Genomic DNA, 20976 nt, shown 5'->3' on the forward strand with positions numbered 1-20976 from the left:
ACTTTAACCCACCAGACATCTTCACTTCAGACTGCTCAGTGAACTAGCTTTAATCTAGTCTCTATACTAAAAGTGCCGTTCTTACTGACCGCCAAGTACGTGCGGAGGTCGACTTAGCAACATCAAATCCCTGCTGCACTCGCATCGCGCTTCGAGGGCTCCTTCCCGCCTCCGGGACGCGGCGACACGGTCCGCAGGCGGCTGAGGTGAGCGGCAACCGACCCTCGAGCCAGACCCCCGGCGTGCGGCCGGCAGGGGTGGTGTGACAGCCCCCCCCGGCCGCCGCTCCCAGCCGCCCGCACGGCCGCCCCGGGCGCGGGTAACGGCCCGCCCACGCCGGCAGGGCCGCCGCCCGCTGACGGCGGGAGGGACGGGGAGGACGGAGCGGTGGCGGCGGGCTGCCGAGCCCCGCAGCCGGGGCCAGCTCTGGAGTTACCGTGGCGGGCGGGTAGGAAGGAGAACGGCGGCCTCCGGGAGAGCGGCGGGCAGTAGCTGGCTCCCTCCCTCCTTCCCGCCCTCGCCCGGCCGGGGGCGACACCAACCCTTCCCGGCGCCCCACACGAGCGAGAGGGGCTCGCCCGGCCTGCTCGGCGGGCCCCAGACAAAGGACGGAAACGGGGACGAACCGGGACGAGGAGGCGGCGGCGACGCCGGTTCCCCTCAGGCGAGCGCGGCCGCCGCATCCTTTTTCGCTCAACCGGAGCCAACTCCAGCAGCAGGCGAAGTAACCCGCGCCGCGGGTCGGAGGGCGCCGAGCAAGGCCGGCGTGCGAGAGGGAAGAGGAGGGAGAAGCGGCGGCGGAAAGGAGGGAGCGAGGCGCAGGGCTGGTGGCTCACCAGGATCCGCTTGAAGAGGTTGCTCTCCTTGGGCGGCAGCGGCACGGACGGCATGGTGCGGGCGGCCCCAGGGCAGGCACGGCGGGAGGGAGGAAAGGGAAGGGAGGGAGAGAGGGAAGAAGGCTGCCGCGGGTGGGGGCGGCCCGGGAGAGACGGCCGCTGGTGCGAGGGAGGGGAGGCGGGAAGGAAAGCCCCGAACTCCGCGGGGCGGCGGCGGCGCGATTCCTGCCCGAGCGGCGGCGGCGACTCTTTAACTCATTGGCCTGCACCGCCCTCCCCGCCGGCTCCCCTCAGACGCTGCGCGCGAGCGCGGCCCCTCTGCGCAGCTGCCGGGGAGGCCTCGCCGCTCGGCTGACGCTGCAAAATGGCAGCCGGGGTCCCCTCCGCGCAGGCGCACCGCCGCCGGGCGGCCCCCCGCTGCTTCCCCCACGTACCCCCCCGCCTCCCGTCGGCCATGAGGGGATCCTCCGCGGCGCGCTTCCGCGTATCCGCTTAGCCCGCCCGGCCTCGGGGGAAGCCTTATTGCGCGCTGGCCGTAGCTCTCCGCCCTCGGCGGCCCCGCAGGGGTTACCTGCCGTGAGCCGGCTCCGCGGGGGGGAGCCCTCGGCAACGCCCCGGGGGGAAGGGGCTCCCCCCGCCGGGCGTGACAAATAACGGCTCCGGCGCCCGCGCGGGCGGGGCGGGGGCCGCGGGGCCGGGGCGCGCAGGGCTCTGCGGCGCTCGGCTGCCGCCGGCCGCCGCGGGTGAGAGGGCAGAAGGGCTTTGTGTGCTCGCGGTCCTGCTTCCCTGCCCCTGGTAACCTGGTTTTAGCGGCCGCCATCCCAGCGGCTCGCTTAAACTGGGATTGTGGAGAGCTCGGCTGCCGGAAAGCCTGGGAGGTATTGGAGGAGACAAACTGCAGAGCGTCGAGAGGCTGCGTGCGCGCTGTGCCCTGGCTGGTATTTAAGGAAACAACAGCAAACTTCGCAGTCAGACTTTCGGCAGGCGGGGATGTCATCTATTGCATTAATGCATTTTTCAGCAGTGGGTTATGTAAAACTTGCCAGCGCTATCGTGCATGCTTAGAACAGTAAGCATTTATTCATGGCTTGGCTCCTTTGCCAAAGGACATTTAAGGTCTTTTGAAAACAATTTTTTCTTCTTGTTATTCCCAGAAATTGCTCTTAAATGAATCTTCGCAAAAATTTAAAAAACAAACCAAAACAAAAAAGCCAGAAACACAAAGACCAAATCGCCTGGGCCATTTACTTAGGAGGAAAACTGGTTAAACCGTCAAGGTTACAACCAGTTAAAAAGACCATCTTACAGGGAAAGAAAATAGGCAGTTTCAATTAGAATATCTGTTTATGCCATTACCCTTTTAAAACCTTAATTATATTTTGGTATATTTTAAAAGGATACTAGTTTTGTAATAAAATGGTTATTCACGTACTGTCCCAGATGAAGAACGTGATAGATAGCCACAGTAAATAGCCACAGTAAAGCAAGCATGTATAACGAGACCCAATTAGAAGAGCTGTGTACTTAGCACATTTTTTTTGGTTACTCATAATGTAGGTGACTATGTGATTGACTGGTGATCCCAAGCAGTGCGTCTGACTTGTCAGAAGTCTTGCTGAAGCTGATGGATGTGATAGCTGCATTTCTTTCAGGCTAAAGCAAGGAACAAGAGAGTAGACAGTTTTTGGAAGAGAGTAACCTGGATGATGGCCTACCTTGGGGACTATTAATTAAAAAAAAAAAAAAAAAGTGGTAGGCTTAAGAAGCCTTCTGAGATGAAAATATCAAAGGCAAGGAGAATATTAGAGAACTGCAGCATATGCTTTCCTAGTTCTTCTTATCTGAACATCAGTTTATGGACACTGTTTTTGTGGATGGTGGTAGTTTTCGGTGGTGTTTTGTTCATTTGTTTAGATGTGTGGTCTTGCAATACATTTCTTTGTAGCAGGACTATCTTTATTGTGTGTATCTGTTAGGTCGTACTTCTAATGATGTCAGTCACTTGGATCACTGATAGCAGTATGTGTATTTTCCACAAGCTGTACCCAATTCACTGTTTTCTGCTATATGGTATAGTACTGCTGTGTTTATTATCTGATTTTTTTCAGAGCAGTACTGTCAACAAGGATGGCCAGCTTGACTTTGCCCTGCTGCATCATTTTCAGAGCGTGTATTCAGCGCTTTTTATAACGAACTGAAGCCTTGACTTTATGAACTCTAGTTTTCTGTCTTAGCAAAAGGCGTATTATGCCTCCAGTTGGGTTGAGTGATAAACAGATGCATCTCCAAGATGATCAGGCAAATATTGTGCTAGGTGGACCTTCGGTCTGAAGCAGTAAGTCTGTTCTTGGCAGCTAAAGGTTTCTGTTTCCTGCTAGTCCAAATACTGGAAAAAACGCTGTCTGGAAATAGGCAAATTGCAAATAAGAGGCAGGGGTTCGATTTGCATTTAGACATGTGTCAGTGTCAAAAATCTGTGTTAAAAGCAGCAAGAAAAGGAAAGCAAGGAGGCAATAAAAGAAACGTTTGTAGACTAGCTGGGAGAGAATAAACAAACGAGCTTTTGGGGGAGGCAGAGCTCTAGTTGAAAGTGAGGTTTGGGAGCGCAGTCAAGAAAACTTCTTGTCATTTAATCCCACTGTGCTGGGCAAAACAAAGCTCTTTCTAAAGGCTTTGTTAATAAACAGGACTGTATTCAAGACGTGTATGATTCTGTCACCAGTTTTTCCTTCAAACAGAAAGCATTCAGAAGTCCGTTGACAAACCATTGGGGTCGAAAGGGGGGAGCAATACTGAAGTAATACATACTTTATAACATGCTTGTGATTTTGCCCTGTCTCTCACTTTATCCATGACCTGTCAACGTCACTTGGTATCTGCAGAAGTTGTGGCACAATGTTTGCAGACCGCTAAACCCAGTTTGGGCCCCCTGAGTAAAAAAGGGCCTCTGTGTGGCATGGCCCTGCCTTCAAGCCAAGCACATTGTGAGGCCTGGAGCCCGTTTTGTCTGATGAGCCATTTCTTTGCCTCCAGTTTCTAAAGCAATTGGCAGGTTAGGATTATCAGATTTAAAGTACAGGGCTGCCATGTCTGTCGTGAAGCCCAGCTGTATTTCTGCTGTCATTCTTCCCTTCTGCACTGACGTTCCTGTGGGCTGCCGTGGCTGCTGAGGAAGGCAGTGGCACCCTGGCCCAAGCAGCCTCTGCCCCACAACCCCTGGTCCCCACTGGCTCCATAGGCAGCTGCTTTGGACACACAGGTTTTAAGGCATCAAAGCAAACCATAAAGGGGGTGGAAGCACAGACAGCAATGGAATTTCCCGTTCTTTGTACTCAATTCCCATATTGCATTCTAAAAGCATACAGTAAATATTGGGAAAGAGTGTATCTTGTATGTTTTGAAAATGAGATGCATGGACTAGGTCCTGTGGTTGGCGGTGTATCTGGCAGCCCTATTGACAGTAGTGAGTCCAGCTTTTGTTTTGGCCATGTGGTCCCTGCATGGTCTGCTGCCTGGTAGGGAGAGTAGGGAGAGCAGAGAGTTTGTTGCAGTCTCAATTTTCACACTTAAGATGAAGAATTCGCCTGCAAGGCATAATAAAAACTGAATTGTGATTGCATTTAATCAGAGGATTTAGTGAAGAACCATCACTGGCTGGAGTAGAAGCTGATTTAATTTTCCTTGGCCTACCCTCTTCTTATATAACACATTTTTGAGTGCGTGGTCTACTTACAGTTTTCATGTACTTATTAGCTTCTTGGTTGTCCTCCCATGGATTACCTTCCCAAGATTTTAGTATCAGATTGCATATTTAGATTCAGATATCAGTTTGCATCCAAATGCAAGGATAATTTTATTATTTCATTTCACAGAGGTCTCAGTCATAATGGAAAAATAATGATGCGTGTTGGGGATTACATCTGGACAATGACATCTCTCACAGTGTGGCACTGCAGGCTCAGGCCTGGGAAGCACCTCTGAGGTTTCAGGGTGCTGTTTGCTGTGGCCCTTGGATCATCTCTGGGTTGGGACCTATTCTCTGGAAGAGCCTTTTAGCCTGTTTTCTTGCCTTCTGTCCCAGGGGATGGAGCAGAGCCAGAATCTGTCCTCAGACCTAAACAAGCTGTTAGTAGTCTTTCATGTGCTGATGAGGTCTGAAGTCTTCTTTTCAGTCTTTTGTAATATTTACCTCACCAAACCCCAACGACATTACAAGTGTCAAATGCCAAATTTTTACCTTTTTTTTTAAATCCTGTTGAACAACAGGGGCTGGGAAGGAATCTTTTTGGGTGATTATAGGTATAAAAAAAGCAATGTTACTTAAGTCTCTTTAAATGCAAATATAATTAGGGAGGTAGTTGTATAATCTGTTGAATATTATCTTTTAAAATGGTGTATAGGTAGTATGTTTTAAAACACACCTTATTAGGAAGCTGCAGCCTATTAGCATAATGATAATCTGAGTGGTTATGTTTATTAATATTTTGTAAGTGATATTTGTCTTCAGTAGCGTAGTAATAATCCATTTAAAATATAATCGAATAGTGAGCTTTGACATAAAGTAGAACTTATCATTGTTTTATGCATACTTCTCTGAAATTAATCTTTGAATAACCAGATTTGAAACGACATTTATTTTCAGCTCATGTTTTGGGAAAATAGATGGAAAAGTGTATGTAATATAACAGCTTAGAAGCTGGAAACAGGAGTGTGTATTCCCATTTGTTGTTACTCTTGCCATTTCTCCCAAAGTGTTGCTGAAGTCAGAGTGTTACTGGGCAGCTGTGAGGAAGATACCGAAAACAAAGATCTGTTTTTAAGGTCACGTTCCCCATTTTTTATTTCAGGGCTTGCATTTCACAAAGTAAAGCAAAGTCTGCCTTTACTGATAGCATTGCTCAAGTGATACCCACAGACTCTTGGTGCCGGTACGGTGCCTCCATGGGCTGGCCACATGGGCCAGAGCCAACGCATGCTTCGAGTCATGGTTTTTAGCAGGCATGCTGGGGCTTGGAGCTCTTCTGCTCTGCTTACCATCTGCCATGACCTCGTGTTTGGAGGCAGGATCTGTCAGGCGCCGATGTGTGCGGACAGTGAGTGCCAAAGCTTTTTGACAGGTGGTGGGGAGCAGAGCCCCCCATGTCCCTCACAGCCCTGCGGCCTCCAGCTGCTCCTGCCTGCTCTGCAGCCCTGCCTTCCCTGTCCACCCTCAGCCCCTGCAGTGGGGGAGGGCTGCCAGGGGACTTCATGCACAGCTTCTGGGGGGTTTGCTCGGGGTCGCTGTGGTGGGAGGCAGAGGTGTGTGAGAAGTGGCTTGGAGGCCCAGCCTTGAGCTGTTCCTGTTACAGTGTGCATTGAAATACGTGCTTGTTCCATGTACCTACATATTCTTATGTGTCTGAATTCAGTTGCATGGAGTTGATACCATCTTTGATTGTTAGAAATTATTTTTAAAATCTTTTAAAGTGTTCACAATATTGATAACTCTTTCCCATCTGGAAATTATAAATTTGCTTGCTTGTTTGTTACTTTAATAAGACAATTACAGCTGTCACTTTTGCTTAACTGGTTTTGATTTGCGATGTGTACGAGGTAATTTTGTCACATTAAAAAGTTATTAAAATCTGGTTGGGAAAGCAGTTAATAGGTCATCTGCTCATATCACTGTAAAAGTTTTATATGTGCTTATTTCTTTTCTCTGAAAAGGGGATACCTTTTTTATTTAACATAGGAAAGTTATTTTGAAATTCCTGGCTTCCTTTAAGGTCTGTGTCATGCCATTACTTAGGGTTTTTTAGGCATTGAAACCCAAGAATTTTATATCTGAGAGCTCAGGCAAAGCGATACTACAAATCTATTATTATTTGAGTACATCGCTTCTTAACTACACCAGTAAAAACTGAGTTAGATGCTTGTATTTAATATAATTAATTAAAATAGTTACATTTTGAAAATGAGTTAATGATGGTTAGCACTTGACAAATGACAATGGGCCATGCTGATCTGGAGCAATTCCAGTATCATCATTGGAATTAAGTCTTTTGTAGTTGAGTCTACATGTGCCCCTGAGCAACTAAGTCCGGGATTGTGGATGATTAGCCAGATATGTGCCTTTTGCTGTGTGCGTGGTGGAGGGAACATGATCCTTCTTCTACAGCTGGTTTTAGTCACTAGAGCAATCCATGAGTGGTATCGGCGGCTTTCTGTAAATTAAAGCAGTGCTGAAGTTGCCCTGTGGGTTCAACAGCACCTGCTGGCTGGGAAATCTAGGGAAGGTAGTAAAACAGACATCCAGGCAAGGAAGGCACAATACTTCTGGCTTTACTGCGTATTGCTCTTTCTTTGTTGTGGACAAATGGATGAAAGTAAATAGAGAGGATGGTGGCTAAGTTGAGTAGTTAGAATGCCATAGTAATTTGTTAATAAAATGCCTGAAGATGCATAGAATGTCTTGTTACTGATGAGTAAAAACTAATTGTGTTAGAAAACTGAAGTGTATGTTTCACGGAGATCCTGTAACAAAAGTTTCATGCTCTCATTTTCTTTGAAGCCACTTTTTTGTAAAAATCCCTAGACAGATGCGATTGTGGCACTAGCAGAGGTATTAAGGAGTGCTTCTTTATTTGTTAAACCTTTTCTGTGTGAGTAGTCCTAGAATACAAATTATTTCAATTTAGTCCTCTTGGTAGACCCTTGCACTCAAATATAAAGTTTTTGAGCACCATAAAATTTCATAACATAGTTTGCAATGTTGATAATACAAAATGAAGAGGTCTTTCCTAGAGCAACAGGGATGCTAAGGGGAGCCTGTGTTCTGCAAAACTGTAGGCCAAGTCTCAGAGAAATGCAGAGGTTGCATTTCAGAGTACCAGCTTCTTATTCACTTTTTGGATGGAAAATATTTGTCACTTATATGTAAATATATCATGGGAAGTAGTACGCAGGTATATGGGTACGTAATTTCTTGCAAGTGTATTGTAGTCCTGTTGACTAATCTGTTGCAGGGTCACCTCAATGTTCCTAATGTTCTCCTGCCAAAATGTTATCCTGTTATGGTAGTGGGTACAGTTTTGCACATAACACTGGACATATCTTACATTGCCTCTATAGAATTGTGTACCTCTAGTATGGATTTGTCTTCTCTCAGCAATATTTTTCTTTCACCAGTAAGGTATGAAATGGTCGTAGTTTTCCAATGAGACATATGGCAAAACGAAGCTGTTGTCTGTAAAGCCGCATCTACAATAGCTTTTCCATTTTTCAGCGTAAATAAATCGAGGAGGTAAGGGAAGAGACATCTTCCAGCGTAAAATTTTCAGCGTAAATAAATTGAGGAGGAAAGGGAAGAGACCTTTTCTAACCCTCAGTCAGTACAATCGTGCTGATAAGAGTTTCTGGTTTAAATCAGGACTAAAACAGGAATAGTTTTGTCCATGACAGTTGCATTTATGTTGGTGTAATCAAGAACAAGATTTGGGCTTGATACAGTTTTTGTTTGCTTGCTCTTTGTTTGTTTTGGTTTGTTTGTTTGGGATTTTTTGTTGTGGTTGTTTTTGGGTTTTTTTTAAATGGAATGCTCTCTTTTTTTAGATAATAACACTGGTCCATGTACTATCTACTTTTAATTTCAGGTGGTGGAAAAGTAAGAAAATGAAACCTTTCCAAAGGGCCTGTCTTTTCAAGAGCCTCCTTGCCAATTGCTGCTGTCATGGTCAACTTCACAGCTGTCTTCTCCCTCCTGTTGCAAAGAAGATAGGTTATGTGGTGGGACTGCAGAACTGTGGGTTTTGGAGGCCAGAATCTTTATTGGACACAGCTAGATTTGCTCTGTCTTTTAGCAATCAGCACAGGAAAAAACATCAGGATTCTCGAGCATTGTGGAAGCATGAGGCTGTGCAGAAGCATCTGGAGACTCTAAGCAAGGAATACCAGCAAGTTAGTAATCTGTTAAATACTGACTCAATAAATGACATTGAGCAAAGAACCCTGAGGAGAAGATGTGCCAATCTGTCCCCCATTGCAGCTGCATTTCAAGAAATCAAATGGGCTGAAAGAGAAGTTCAAGAGTTAGAAGCCATGTGCAGAGGTATAGAGAACACATCTACTTACTTGTTTCAAAATGGTAGCTGTGTTTGTGATCAACTTCATTGCCCAGACTTTGAGGAAAGCTTTTAAGTTAAGCCAGCCCAGCCCTGGAACACTCTGGTCCTGCCTGCTCCTGGGAGCTTGTGTGCTGCTAGGGCTTTCTGCATCCAGCCACATCCTTCCATTTTTCATCTCACCTCACTTCAGTTTGAGGTCTTAATACTGCCGGTTTGGGAGAGTAGGGATCATCTGGAATCTCAGGGCTATCCATCTAGCAGGAATAGTTTGGAAATGTTTGTTAAAGGTTGCATTTTGATAGAACCAAGAGCGGTGTGAACTTAAGGAAAAAAAATTAGTGAGCCTAATACATTTGATAGATGCAGACTTCACCCGTCATTGTTTAAAATGGGATTCCAACTAGATACTGAGTAAATAAAATTGAAAAAATAAGTTTTAGAAAATTATGCTTGCTGAGCAAATGACATGAACTTTCATTAGGCCCTGAATTTCCAGCTTCCAATTTAAATGGCAAAAGCTGATATTTCTTTGAAAATATTTGAGGACCCCTTCAGGGAATAAAAATATTTGTCACCACCAGACCATTCTTTCATCTCTGCTGACAGTAGTTAATTTGATACTGTTTATTTAACTAATTAATAATGATGCTTTTTGGACCAGCTAGAAGCTTTTGATTCAGTAGTAGGTTTGGGTTGGAGTTGTGACATACTGTTAGGGAAATGTGTATGGTTTTCCCTTATGTACGGGAGATGCCATGTTTAAGTGTTGATCTGACATTTTGTATTTAAGGAAGAAAACCCCAGAGCATAACTGAAAGGCTCAGATACAGAGGAGCTGCTGCTGTACTTGCTCAGTGCACAAAGCTGACTCAACATCCCAGCCCATTCAGTTCTTAACACTTGCTGCTGAGGTCACCAGTAAACGTGCATGTGTGTTAGGTGCTGAGAACAGGAACCACGCTCCAGATCCTGGAGATGTGGAGCTCACAGTCCTTGCACGGGCCTGCTGCAGAATCCAGAGCTCAGGCGACTGGTGATGCAAGGCCAGAAGATGCATTCAGCTGTTGAGCGTCCACTTTTACGCTGCATCTCAGACAAAGCCACTCCTCAGCTGGTAGAACAGTGGGAAGAAAGATGAGAAGTAGAATGTGCTCCCTGTTTTGGCAGTGGCAGGTTTTCCACTTGACTCCCAACTGTCTTCCAAGTTTCTGCTTAGTGTATAATCTAATGCTAACTGAACAGCATCTTTAATTACTGTAAACCGGAGCCTCCATAGCAGAAGAGGTTTAGTTTCTGCTGGCTTTCCTTGAGAATGTTTCCTACTTTGGTGGTTAGCTCTAAAATGTGGGAAGAGGCAATCTAATCACAGAATCATCAAATAATTTAGTTTGAAGAGGACCTCTGAAGGTCATTTGGTCTGATGTCCTGCTCAAAGCAGAACCAGTTAGAGCAGGTTGCCCAGGGCATTGTCCAGTTGACTCTGGACTATATCCAAGGATAGAGATTCTACAACCTCTCTGAGGCCCTGTTCCAGTGTCTGACCACCCTTAGCCTTAAAATAGGTTTCCTAATGTCTCATCAGTATTTTCTGTATTCCCACTTATGTCTCCTTTTATCACAATATACGGAGTCTGTTTCCATCTTTTCAATGTCTTTTCTGTTAGGTAGTTGTACAATAAAACTTCCCCTCCACCTGCTTTCCTTGAGGCTGAACAAACACAGTTTTCTTGGCCTCTTCTCATACATCCTTTGCTTCAGCCCGTGACCATCTTGGCAGAAATACTCACGGCAGTATTTCCATGCCTTTCTTGTACTGGGGAGCTCAGAACTGGACATGGTGCTCCAGATTGTGGTCTCATGTGCTGAAGGGAGGGGAAGGGAATCTCCTTAAGCAAAGCAGAGTCCAGGTGAGGACTCCCATATCCTGATGACTTGCATCCATAACTCCCACATCTCAGTGGCCTCTGGAATAGCAGGAGACAGAAGGTTAGAAACCTCATTGTTATCATCATACCGTTATTTGTAGTGCTCACCTTAATGAGTTGCCTACAAATTGTTGAATAGAGGAGTGTTTCTGGGCTAGTCTAGAAACAAAAGATTTTGTTGCATGAAAAATTGTAATAAGGGAAACTGAGGTGGTACTTGTCTGCAAGCGTGTTTTTGATGTATTTTGTCAAATCCATTTGCGGACTTACACTGGACTATCAATCTGTGTGACATAACCATCAGTATAACTGAGAATAAATAACTGTCGGGTGGGACTGACATCTCTGTGATGCAGCCTTTGAGCCATAAAGTAGAGATTGAGAGGTAAGAGATCCACTGCTCCTTCCAGCACACCTGAAAAATATGATCATTTAGTTAGCAATATGCATCCGGGCTTGGGCTGCTCTTACTTGGTATTTCATGCTGGCAAAATGCAACTCCAAGCTTTTACGTGCTGCAATGCCCGTCCTCGGGCAGCTGTATTACAATTTGTTCTAAGCTAGGTGAGATTGGCTAACATCTGTTCCTGTTGCTGGAATTTAGAGCTAGATGGAAGAGACGAGAAACAACTTCTAGAGCTTGCCTTAGAAGAGAAGGAAGCCCTGGATAAAAAAATCAACATGTTGTGCAGAAAGGTGAGCCTGAGGTAAAATTACACAGCTTTCTAAATAAAGATGTCAGATAAACATTCCTTTGTGATCTTACCAATAGACTCTGACACTTGCATTTAATGAAACAGAAGTCCAGCTTCTGGATTCTCCCTAAAAAGAAGTGGCAACATTAATTATTAATAAGCTTCTAACTGACAATTGTGTCTTAGAAAATTACTATTTTAGTCATTTTTGCTTGCTTGCTTGTCTGTCTGCAGATGCTGAAAGGGATTAAAAAAATAGTGAGTCCGTGCTATTGAGACTTGACATGACATCCTAGCAACTGTTTGTGGCAGCGGAACATGCATTCTTGAAAGATTTCTGATTGGAACTTGCAGTCTTTCATTTTCTCTTCGGCTAATGGCACCCCATGAGTGGGGAAATTAATTATAAGCAGAGTAGCCGAAACGATTCAGTGGAGAAGCTCGTATGTTTGGGCTCACTTCTACATTCAGATTAAAGTAATATGAAACGAAACTTTCTGAAAAATAAGATTAATGTAAAGTTTGTTTGGGTTATGGCTAATAACTTTGTGTTCTTAGGTAGTTGAGGCTGGAGTAGATGACCTGGCACCTGACTTTGCAGGACTGAATTTTCAACTAGCTTTCCTACGTTTGCACCAGCATAACCCATTTCCACACTGCACTGCGTTGCAATAGCCCCTGGACAGTTTTTTGGTCCTACTTACTAGTTTGCTGAAAGAAATCGGTGGTTGTGTACGCTCAAGCTGTGGCAATTGTGAAGGTTGGCTGTAAATTTGATTCAGAGGAGATACAGAGTCATGAAGGAGATAATGACCTTTTTTTTTTTTTTTCCCTTTTCCAGCTTTTCCAGCTTCTAGTGCCAAAGGAAAAATATGATAGAAGTCACGTCATATTAGAAGTGACAGCTGGCAGAACAACCGGAGGTCAGCAAAGTCCCCACAGTAAAGATTACTTCAAACCTCCATCCACCTTCATTAAGCCTCATACGGGTTGTTCTTAATGCCATTTGTATACTTTAATTTATGAAGTAACACTTTCTAAAGAAGAATATTAATCTGTCTGATGACTGTGGTTAGAGTTGCAACTAAATCTAAAAAGTGGTGGCTGCCATTTTGTGAACTGCTATTTATGTTGTAGCGCCTTTTTTATTTTTAGGAGACATCTGCCAACAGTTCACTAAAGAAATGTTTGAGATGTACCAGAACTATGCAGACTATAAACGGTGGACCTTTGACATTGTGAACTATACGCCAGCAGAGATAGGTACAACGGTTCTTCAGACATTCTACCAAAACGATGAAATTAAAAGCAGTGTTTCTGTGCTGTATTTGTCACACATTATTTGTCTCTCTAGGTGGGTTGCATCATGCTGCTGCTCATATTTCGGGAGATGATGTCTACAGGCATCTGAAATATGAAGGAGGAACTCATCGAGTCCAGCGAATCCCTGAGACGGGCCTATCATCAAGAATGCAGCGTATTCACACTGGGACAATGTCAGTTATCGTCCTTCCTCAGCCAGAGGAGGTAAAGTAGCTGTTAAGTAAGGGTGGTAAGGTGCTGTATCCCCGTTCTTCTATTTTAGCATTGGAGTGGGTGTTATTTAAACCCATGTTACTGTTTCGGGATTTTACTGATACCCAAGTGCTTTGTGCAAGTCCCAGCAAGTGAACCACAAGTTCTCTGACTCTGGAAAGCAGTAGTCCTTGCCTCTGTACCTTACGTGTTTAAATGTCATCAGAAGCAACTCCGCAGACATTTGATATTGCCTGAAGTGGCATGTAAACCAACGATCGTTTCAATGAGTATTCCAGTCCCAACGCCTACAAAGCTGCCTGCTATGAGTAAGCCAGTTCTAAATTACTTCATGTATTAAGACAGGAAACATATCCAAGAAATATTCAGTGTTGCACAGTAGTGTGATTCTGCCAGTCCTTTTTATTTTTTTGATGTCATTTAAATTATTGGTGTCCTCTGTTAAATCGAGGACAACCTGCTTTGAATTTGAATGAGTGAGTGTGTGTTGTCTGGTCTTTCAGAGATCTCACTGATAACAAAAGTTCTCACTTAAACCAGCAATTTACACACAAAATAAATGAAAACAGATCCTGTAGACTTTCTCTGCAGGTTCTTTGCTTCCTTGTAATGCTTTCCTTGCAACATTGATCAGATCTGAATGTTCCTTTCCCATCCACTGAGCTCAAACTATGGCCCAGGTCATCGCGGACTCGTATTTCCAATGCTGCAGTCTGGATACACCCATTTTTTCCTCAGTTAGATATTTTTAAGCCCTATTGCAAGAATCATTCAGGCTTGACTTGTGAACAAGATTCTTGCAACGCTGTTTGAAAGTATTTTTTTATTATTTGCTTGTTTCTTACTCTTCCTGCCAAATCTAGTGGTTTTTAAAAAAGTTGTTGATTTTGTTTTGTTTCACACAGAATCACACAGAATGGTTGGAGTTGGAAGGGACCTCTGGAGATCATCTAGTCTAAGCCCCCCTGCTAGAGCAGGTTCACCTAGAGCAGGTTGCACAGGATCACGTCCAGGAGGGTTTTGAATGTCTTGTTTTATGAAGGACCTGGAGTGAGAGTTTGAAAAAATAAGTGAAATATTTAAAGCATCACTTGCTTCGTAGAGATATTTGACATGCATTTTTAAAAAGTATAGTAATTATAGCTGTTAGTCAGGAACAACTGTAAAGGAGTAATTTTTTGAGAAGTTGTGGGGTTTTTTTACAGTGAGTATCATTGACATTCAAATATTTTTAGAATGAGCAGAAAGTAGTAATTTTCTTTGATTCTAGGTTGATGTTAAAATGGATCCCAAAGATTTGCGTATAGATACATTCAGGGCCAAAGGAGCAGGAGGGCAACATGTTAACAAAACTGATAGTGCTGTGAGAATTGTACACCTTCCCACAGGTAAGTCTGGCTGTATTTGGTACTTCACCCTAAATGTGTCTTGAAGAGAAAGCTTGTGATTCTGCAAGCTGTCTCTTAGAGTGTCTTTGCAGGGTTGGGCCTTATACCAAAAAAAGGAAGTAGCCCCTTCTGGTTCAGCCCCTTTTCTAGCCAGGCAATGTGTGAGAAAAGGGGTATGTACCAGTGGCGCAGTGGTCAGCAAGTTGCTGTTACGCCAGTTTTGTCTTCAGAGGGAGCGTTTAATGAATACGCTGTCTTTGAAGGATGAAGGGATAAATGGAGGGTGACAGGGATGGGATGGAAGGTGGAAATATTTAGTGCTGTGTGCTCTGTACCTTCAGCAATAATGGCCATTGACAGCCAAGGGTGTGCTTTGCCAAGCTGGAGCTTGTGTAGTTACATGACTAAGAAAAAAAGGAGGCTTGAAGATTTGCGTTCAGTGCTAGGTCATGCTATCATATATTGAATAGGAAGGAAAATACATGCTGATGGGAAGGTACTTTATAGACTGGATCACTCTGTCTTTCTCCGGATTTGTGTTTATTGAAATTCAGTGGGCTCCTATCTGTCCAGATGCAGAATCTTTTTAGCACAGGAAATTCTAGTAGTGAGCTGAAACCAGCTGTTTCCTATATGCCTTTTTGTTTCAGAAATCAAATGAGAAGTAAAAATAAGTACTAAATTGCTTTTAAAGACCTTTCTTTTACTTTATTTCATGATTCATAATTAAGTTCAAGATTCGCCAGTATTGTTTGTTTAGATACCTTTCTCTGCTAGAATAATGCATTTTTCAGCCTCCAAGAGCTTATCTAAACTAAGACTTTAAACACTTGTGTTATACGCTGTTTTAAACATGCTTCTGTAGACTGTGCAAATTACATTTTTAACATGTGATACTTAATTGGAGTGAACCTGTTTTTTGGAGGCAATGTCAGAAACTTGTTTGCTTCATGAAATTTTAAAATACCCCTGACTTTTCTGTAGCACTGAACAGAGCCCCTGGTGCAGCTGTGAAGAGTTTAAAAACACACTAATGGTTCTGGCCAGTGTGTTAAAATGACTTTTTATCATACAGCTGAAAGGCCCTACAAACCAGCACTCTAGAAGGTTTCATTGGCCCAATGTGTTAGAATTAATTTAGCTTGTTTGTTCTTTGTTATAATGGGCTTTTGATCTGAGCTTCTTGAATCCCTCCGTAAAGGACTAGCAGTTGAGTGCCAGCAGGAGCGATCGCAGCAGTTGAACAAGGAAAGAGCTCTGCGGACACTGAGAGCTAAGCTGTACCAGCAGATCATTGAAAAACAAATAAGTCAAGAGCAAAGTACCAGAAAACTGCAGGTGAGAACATGTGATTGCTGAAATTTGGAGAGGGTGCTATGTTGTAGATTTGTTTTTGGTGTTTTTGAGTGACAGTGACAGTGCAAATAAATGTGTGTAAAGGTGTGCAAAGGAGACTCTTGTATTTTAAGATGGGAATCCCGGTTTTCACTTATCCCCCTTCAGTGCTGTTATAGACTTCTCTGGCAGGCAATGAAAATAGACATCAACTGTAGCTGGAAAGAAGAGTCAGACTAGCTGGAATTATCCAAAAGGCAACACTCAACATCATGTACTGAATCCCTATTATGGCCAGAGTTACACAAACAGAGCATCAGTAAAACGTTATTTTCCATAAAAACTAAGATCAGAAGTTCTCAAAGTTGTATTTTAACCTGTTTCTAAACCAGAGTATTTCATAAGACCATATAGAGCTTCTGAAAGAAACAAGTATATCAACAATTGTGCCACTCTGTGGTTAGGTAGCAGTTTGCTTGATACGGTTTAGGTAACCTTTTAAGGACGAAACAGCTTCTGTAAAAAGAGTTACCTCGAGTTGTGCTGCTAAGTGTGCTTTTCTCTTGAAATGTGCTATCATTCTATTCTCTTTCTTTGAGTATTTTCCCATTTGTAGTGCAAATTTCAGCTGTGATCAACAGGAATAAAAATGCTTCAGAATTACAGAGTTACTCAGTGCTCCAAAATTTCCAGCTTAGCTATTTAATCACTAATTGCAGGTTGCATTTAAGTGTATTGGTCTTGCATATTATTAACCCAGTCACTCTAAGTGGCAAGCCATTTATCTTTTGTTATTAATTTTAGCTTGAGAGCCTTCAAAGATGCATAAAGTACTTAGATGTATATTTGTATGAGTACTACAGAAAATCAGGCAAAAGTAAATTACCTTTCTTAATGTTTCAGAATTTATTCAATAAATTCCTTGTTTTGAAAAATATGTGTGTTGAGTGCAGGTGAAATTTTCAAAAAAGCCCATTGAAGCAGACACCCGTTTCCCTAAGCAGTTTTTGCATTTAATTCTCCATTTCAATAAAGCATTTAACCACACAACAATGCTACATCTGGATTTGTTTTAAAATTGTTTGCATTCTTGCACTTTACCGCTAGAGGACTACTCTTCGTGTTCTTCATTTACTGCTCTTCCAGTGCTAATTTCCGACAGCCAAATGTTAGTGGAACTGCTTTGCTACACGTTGACTGTGCTGCTTCTGTTAATAACGGTGCCTACTTTCATTATTTTTTGTGGGAGCTACAACCCCCCCAAAAATAAGACCACATTTTTTGAACTAATGTCTCCTATAAACATACCTCTTGCCTTATGTGACTTTTGAGAGTTACTCAATTCTTCCAGTGACAGAGCTGGAACAGAATGTACTAGAGGATGTAAAAACTTGATCTGTGATACAGAATCACAAAACAATACAGTTTAGTAATGCCACAATATTTTAAAAACCCCATATGCTAAACCAGTGACCACTAGATTTGTAGTTGTAATAGGCTGATCCATGAAAGTTTATTCTAGGTATGCTGTTTTAGAGTAGTATTTGATATTTCTTTTTAAAACGCAATACAATAGAAGTTTTTTTTTGCTGCTTCGCTGCAGTTGGGAACAAGAGCCCAATCAGAGAGGATTCGTACTTATAACTTCACCCAGGACAGAGTCACTGACCACAGGATCTCATATGATGCACGCAATATCAAGGTAATGGTTGCTTATGAGAGTATTTAAAGTTAGATACTTATGTGTGCCATAAGGAGAAACAATTAACTTAGTGAAAACTTAGAAAAATTAAAAAATTCATATATATGAGGAAATCAGATAGCCAGTTGTGCTCTGACAAAACATCGTAGACTTAGAAACGCTAAACTTTTTTCCTGCCTTGTTGTAGAATACTGTGAAAGATCACTGGCACAGGATATAACTCACTGGCCTACTTGTCTGTGTATTTTTCTCCTACTATATGAATGAAAAATGATCAAGCATGTAGTCCTTAGTGAACTCTGAGTCCCTCAGCCAAACTGGGCAAGGGGCATTTGAGATCCTTGAAGCTTAGTACATGCAAAAGGAAAACGTGAGATGAAGGACTTTTTTTGTTTTGGTTTGGGTTTTTTTTGTTTTTTTAAGTCATTCTTTCTTCCTCCTAATGCTGGAGTGGCCAAAAATGAAAACTTTTATGTTTCCCGTGCAGGCCACAGTTAAAAGAAACTGAAACTGAATGCTTTCATTTTAAGATTATCTGAGGTCTTATTTCTGAGTAAATCTCTACACATGGCATGAATCTTATTTATTTATTGGGGTTTTTTACAGGGAAACAAATACCTAATAATGCATTTTTGTGTATTAGATTTATGAAAATGTTTCGGATTATAGGACAAAGTTTAGGGAGACCCTTCAACATTTTGGCTTAGGTATCCAGTTTACTGTTAGTGCTGTGGCATAAGGAGCAACACTTTTTCAGCTGTACCCACAGGTGTCCTGGGTAGCTTCAGGAACCACAGGGCATGCTGAATATGGAATGGTTGATATTTAATGGAGTGGGCAACAGGCACACAAGTACCGTGGTGGGGGAGAATGGGAAGAAGTTCCATGACTGCATAAAAATTACTTTTGTTAGTTGAGCTTTGCAGTTACTTAACGTTGGAAACTCGTTACTTTCTTGAGTGAAACTGGAACCATGAACTGCCTAACAAAAGTTAGCTGGGCTTTGCTTGCAAGGCGAACTGGTTCTGGGCATGAGCAACAGTATTTAAATTAGGTTCTTCAAGCCTCGATTGTTTTTGCTAGGGGATTTTCATGTAAATGCATGGGTTACATGAAAGCATGGTGGGAAGGCACCAGTAGCTCCTTTTGTTGCTGCCAGAATCATTGTGCTTTTCACAGGCAGCTAGCTGAGGTCCTGCTGCGGGGCACCATGCCACGTTGCTTTCACATGGGGAAGCCGCAAAGACGAGCAAGTGGATGCACCAAGATAAGACTCCAGGCAAAGTGCATTCCAGGAGCATCTTGTCTGAGTAGCCAGCATTTCGGAATGATGCTGACGTACAGTCAGTAATGCTTTTGTCTGTTTTTATTTTTTCCATAGGAAGTTCTGAGTGGGAAAGAAGCACTGGATAAGCTAATAAACAGACTACTGGAGTTTGCAGAGATGGAAGCTGTCACCGAGTATCTAGAAAATTTGCAGGCGTTAGAAGGAGGAGGCTGCTGAAGACCTTGTGTAAAGTTAAAAGCAGAAATGCTGTGTTCAGTAGCAAAATAAAACAGATGCATTTGTTAGATGATAGATTGATTAAAATCTATGCCTCTGTTTACAGTGTATGATACTACTCTTTTTTATATATATTTTTTGGTGCAGATGGGTTGAATTCATTACAGCTACCCTAGCAGAAAAGAACAACCTTGCAGTACTGTGTGTGCACACCTTCTGTCTTGGCAGCATGGCTTTGGTAAGCTGGTCCTTCTCCCGACCATGTTGCAGCTGGAAAGATACAGAATCGTGGTGATGGAGCAGAAGAAATACCACGCAGTGCATGTTTTGTTTTGGGGCTGGGAGATGTTCCTCTCCAGGTGAAAAAACATGTGCGCCCCAAACATAGTTTAGAATCCGGCTTCATGAATGCTTATTTTTATCCATCGATTGGGTGAGCTTCCTAAATGTAGTCCCTTAAAAATTACTCTATATTATGATGCTTTATTTTTTAGAGTGACTGTAGAAAAGCAAAGGGAGCGATCTTGGCAAGGGGCCAGAATCTTAGGAGAGAAGCCTGCCAGTTTTCTTCCAGCCATTCTTGGGTCAGTTTAGGGTGGGTCTGGACCACATGCTGCAGTGGCATGTAAAAGTATATGTTCTAGTTTCAAATTAAGTTGATGAGATTCTGGAAGGAGTTCAGCAGTGATAACGGGCAGCTCCCTGCTTCTTGGCAGAGAAAATGAGTTCATAGCGTTGATATGAGTTCATAGCGTTTTAGCAAATCAGGTAGCTCTGGAATTCAGTTTCTGCCTTGATATCTTTGGGAATGTGCGCCTGTCCCTGTGGGCGATCCAAGTATTTGTAGAGCTCACTGGGCTTTAATAGGACTTGTGTGCGTGTTTTCACCTCCGCGCATGTTGTACGGTGTGCTGACAGGCAGATGTGTGTCGGCAGGCAGCGGTCCTACGCAGCGATTCAGGAATACTCCCATATTTAACGTTACACAAGAATATGCAAGTGCTCTGCTGAACTGGGTCGATGTGCTAGAGCACGGAGTTCGCTTGTTATCCTGCTCTTCCCAGGTTACGCTGTAAAGCTGCTCTGCCCAATCTTGAAGAATCAATTCATTGTGACAGTGTAAATTACACCATGTGGTTGATTTACATTTGCACATTTATTTGTAATTATGAGTGATACAGGACTGAGAAAACATCAGTTATTTTAAGAAAAATAATTATTTCAATACTGAGTTCTAAATGGTGCAGGTTTTACTACTGTATGTCAAACAAACAACAGTTTTAACTTTATCCAGCTATATTAAGAAAGAGGATTTGTACCAGGAAAAAAGCAGGTAAAATTATACTCGGTTTCTCAGTCCTGGAATTATTTTTCAGTTCTTTTGTGTTTTCGCGCGTTCTTGTCAGCAAGCTTTGCCTAACAATTTTTTTTATGTTTCCAACACTTCAATTACAAAAGCTTTTGAGTTCTGGTTGGTGGTCGGGGTTTGTTTTTGGTTTTTGTTTGTTTGGCTTTTTTTCATTTATAGCTCTGTAAGTCAGTCAGGAAACATATTACCATGCAATTTAAGAGTCATTCGTACACTTGAACTTTGGCCTATGAAGTTTTCTTTACCATGAACAACTGTTGAAACACTTTTGAAAAATGAGCCTCATTTTTTTTTTCTGGAAAGAAGATGGGCATGTTTTGACTGCAGCACTTCAAGGATATTTGCAATTAAGTTAATCAATTTTCTGGAGCCCTTTGTTGTTGGCTTTGTGCAGCATGATGAGAAAGGGGAAAACAGAAAGCAGCTCCCCTCTGCTATTAAATCCTGGATGTTCCCAATGTAGGCATTGAAATGTGGTGGCTAAATCCCTTTTCCCATCCTGGTCCAGTGCATTCTGAAGGATCTTTGCCTTATTAAGCTTACCCTGCAATCGCTCATACCTGTATATGACAGCAAAATACAGC

At 43.1% G+C, this 20976-nt stretch overlaps 2 protein-coding genes across 12 annotated transcripts in view; one reads left to right on the forward strand and one right to left on the reverse strand.

The window, feature by feature from the left end:
• Positions 1 to 1233, reverse strand: part of NAA16 (N-alpha-acetyltransferase 16, NatA auxiliary subunit) — a 78549-nt gene extending 77316 nt beyond the window's left edge. Inside the window, exon 1 of one of the 6 annotated variants that reach the window (XR_005102809.1) lies at positions 837 to 1219. Coding sequence is in view for 4 of the 6 variants with exons in the window: in XM_037378427.1 (XP_037234324.1) it covers positions 837 to 890 (54 nt within the window). In the remaining 2 variants the exon portion in view is untranslated. Of the gene's footprint in view, positions 1 to 836 lie in introns of all 6 variants that reach the window. The other 5 variants (XR_005102810.1, XM_037378427.1, XM_037378426.1 and 2 more) reach the window with 5 other exon arrangements.
• On the forward strand, positions 782 to 19133 carry MTRF1 (mitochondrial translation release factor 1). Of its 6 annotated transcripts, XM_037378435.1 has the most exons (11): positions 1495 to 1905; positions 5589 to 5657; positions 8468 to 8922; positions 11468 to 11559; positions 12400 to 12481; positions 12714 to 12821; positions 12913 to 13085; positions 14365 to 14482; positions 15684 to 15820; positions 17421 to 17519; positions 18901 to 19023. In XM_037378435.1, the coding sequence occupies exons 3-11, from the start codon at positions 8487 to 8489 to the stop codon at positions 19021 to 19023; spliced, it is 1368 nt and encodes a 455-aa protein (XP_037234332.1). In that variant the 5' UTR covers positions 1495 to 1905; positions 5589 to 5657; positions 8468 to 8486. The 6 variants fall into 6 exon arrangements, with proteins under 6 accessions (XP_037234328.1, XP_037234327.1, XP_037234329.1 ...); XM_037378431.1 differs by lacking the exons at positions 1495 to 1905; positions 5589 to 5657 and adding an exon at positions 782 to 891; XM_037378430.1 differs by lacking the exon at positions 5589 to 5657 and having other exon boundaries at positions 1297 to 1905; positions 18901 to 19133.
• Positions 19134 to 20976: the final 1843 nt, after the last annotated feature.

Source organism: Falco rusticolus, chromosome 2 (assembly GCF_015220075.1).
Source record: "Falco rusticolus isolate bFalRus1 chromosome 2, bFalRus1.pri, whole genome shotgun sequence".
Lineage (NCBI taxonomy): Eukaryota > Metazoa > Chordata > Aves > Falconiformes > Falconidae > Falco > Falco rusticolus.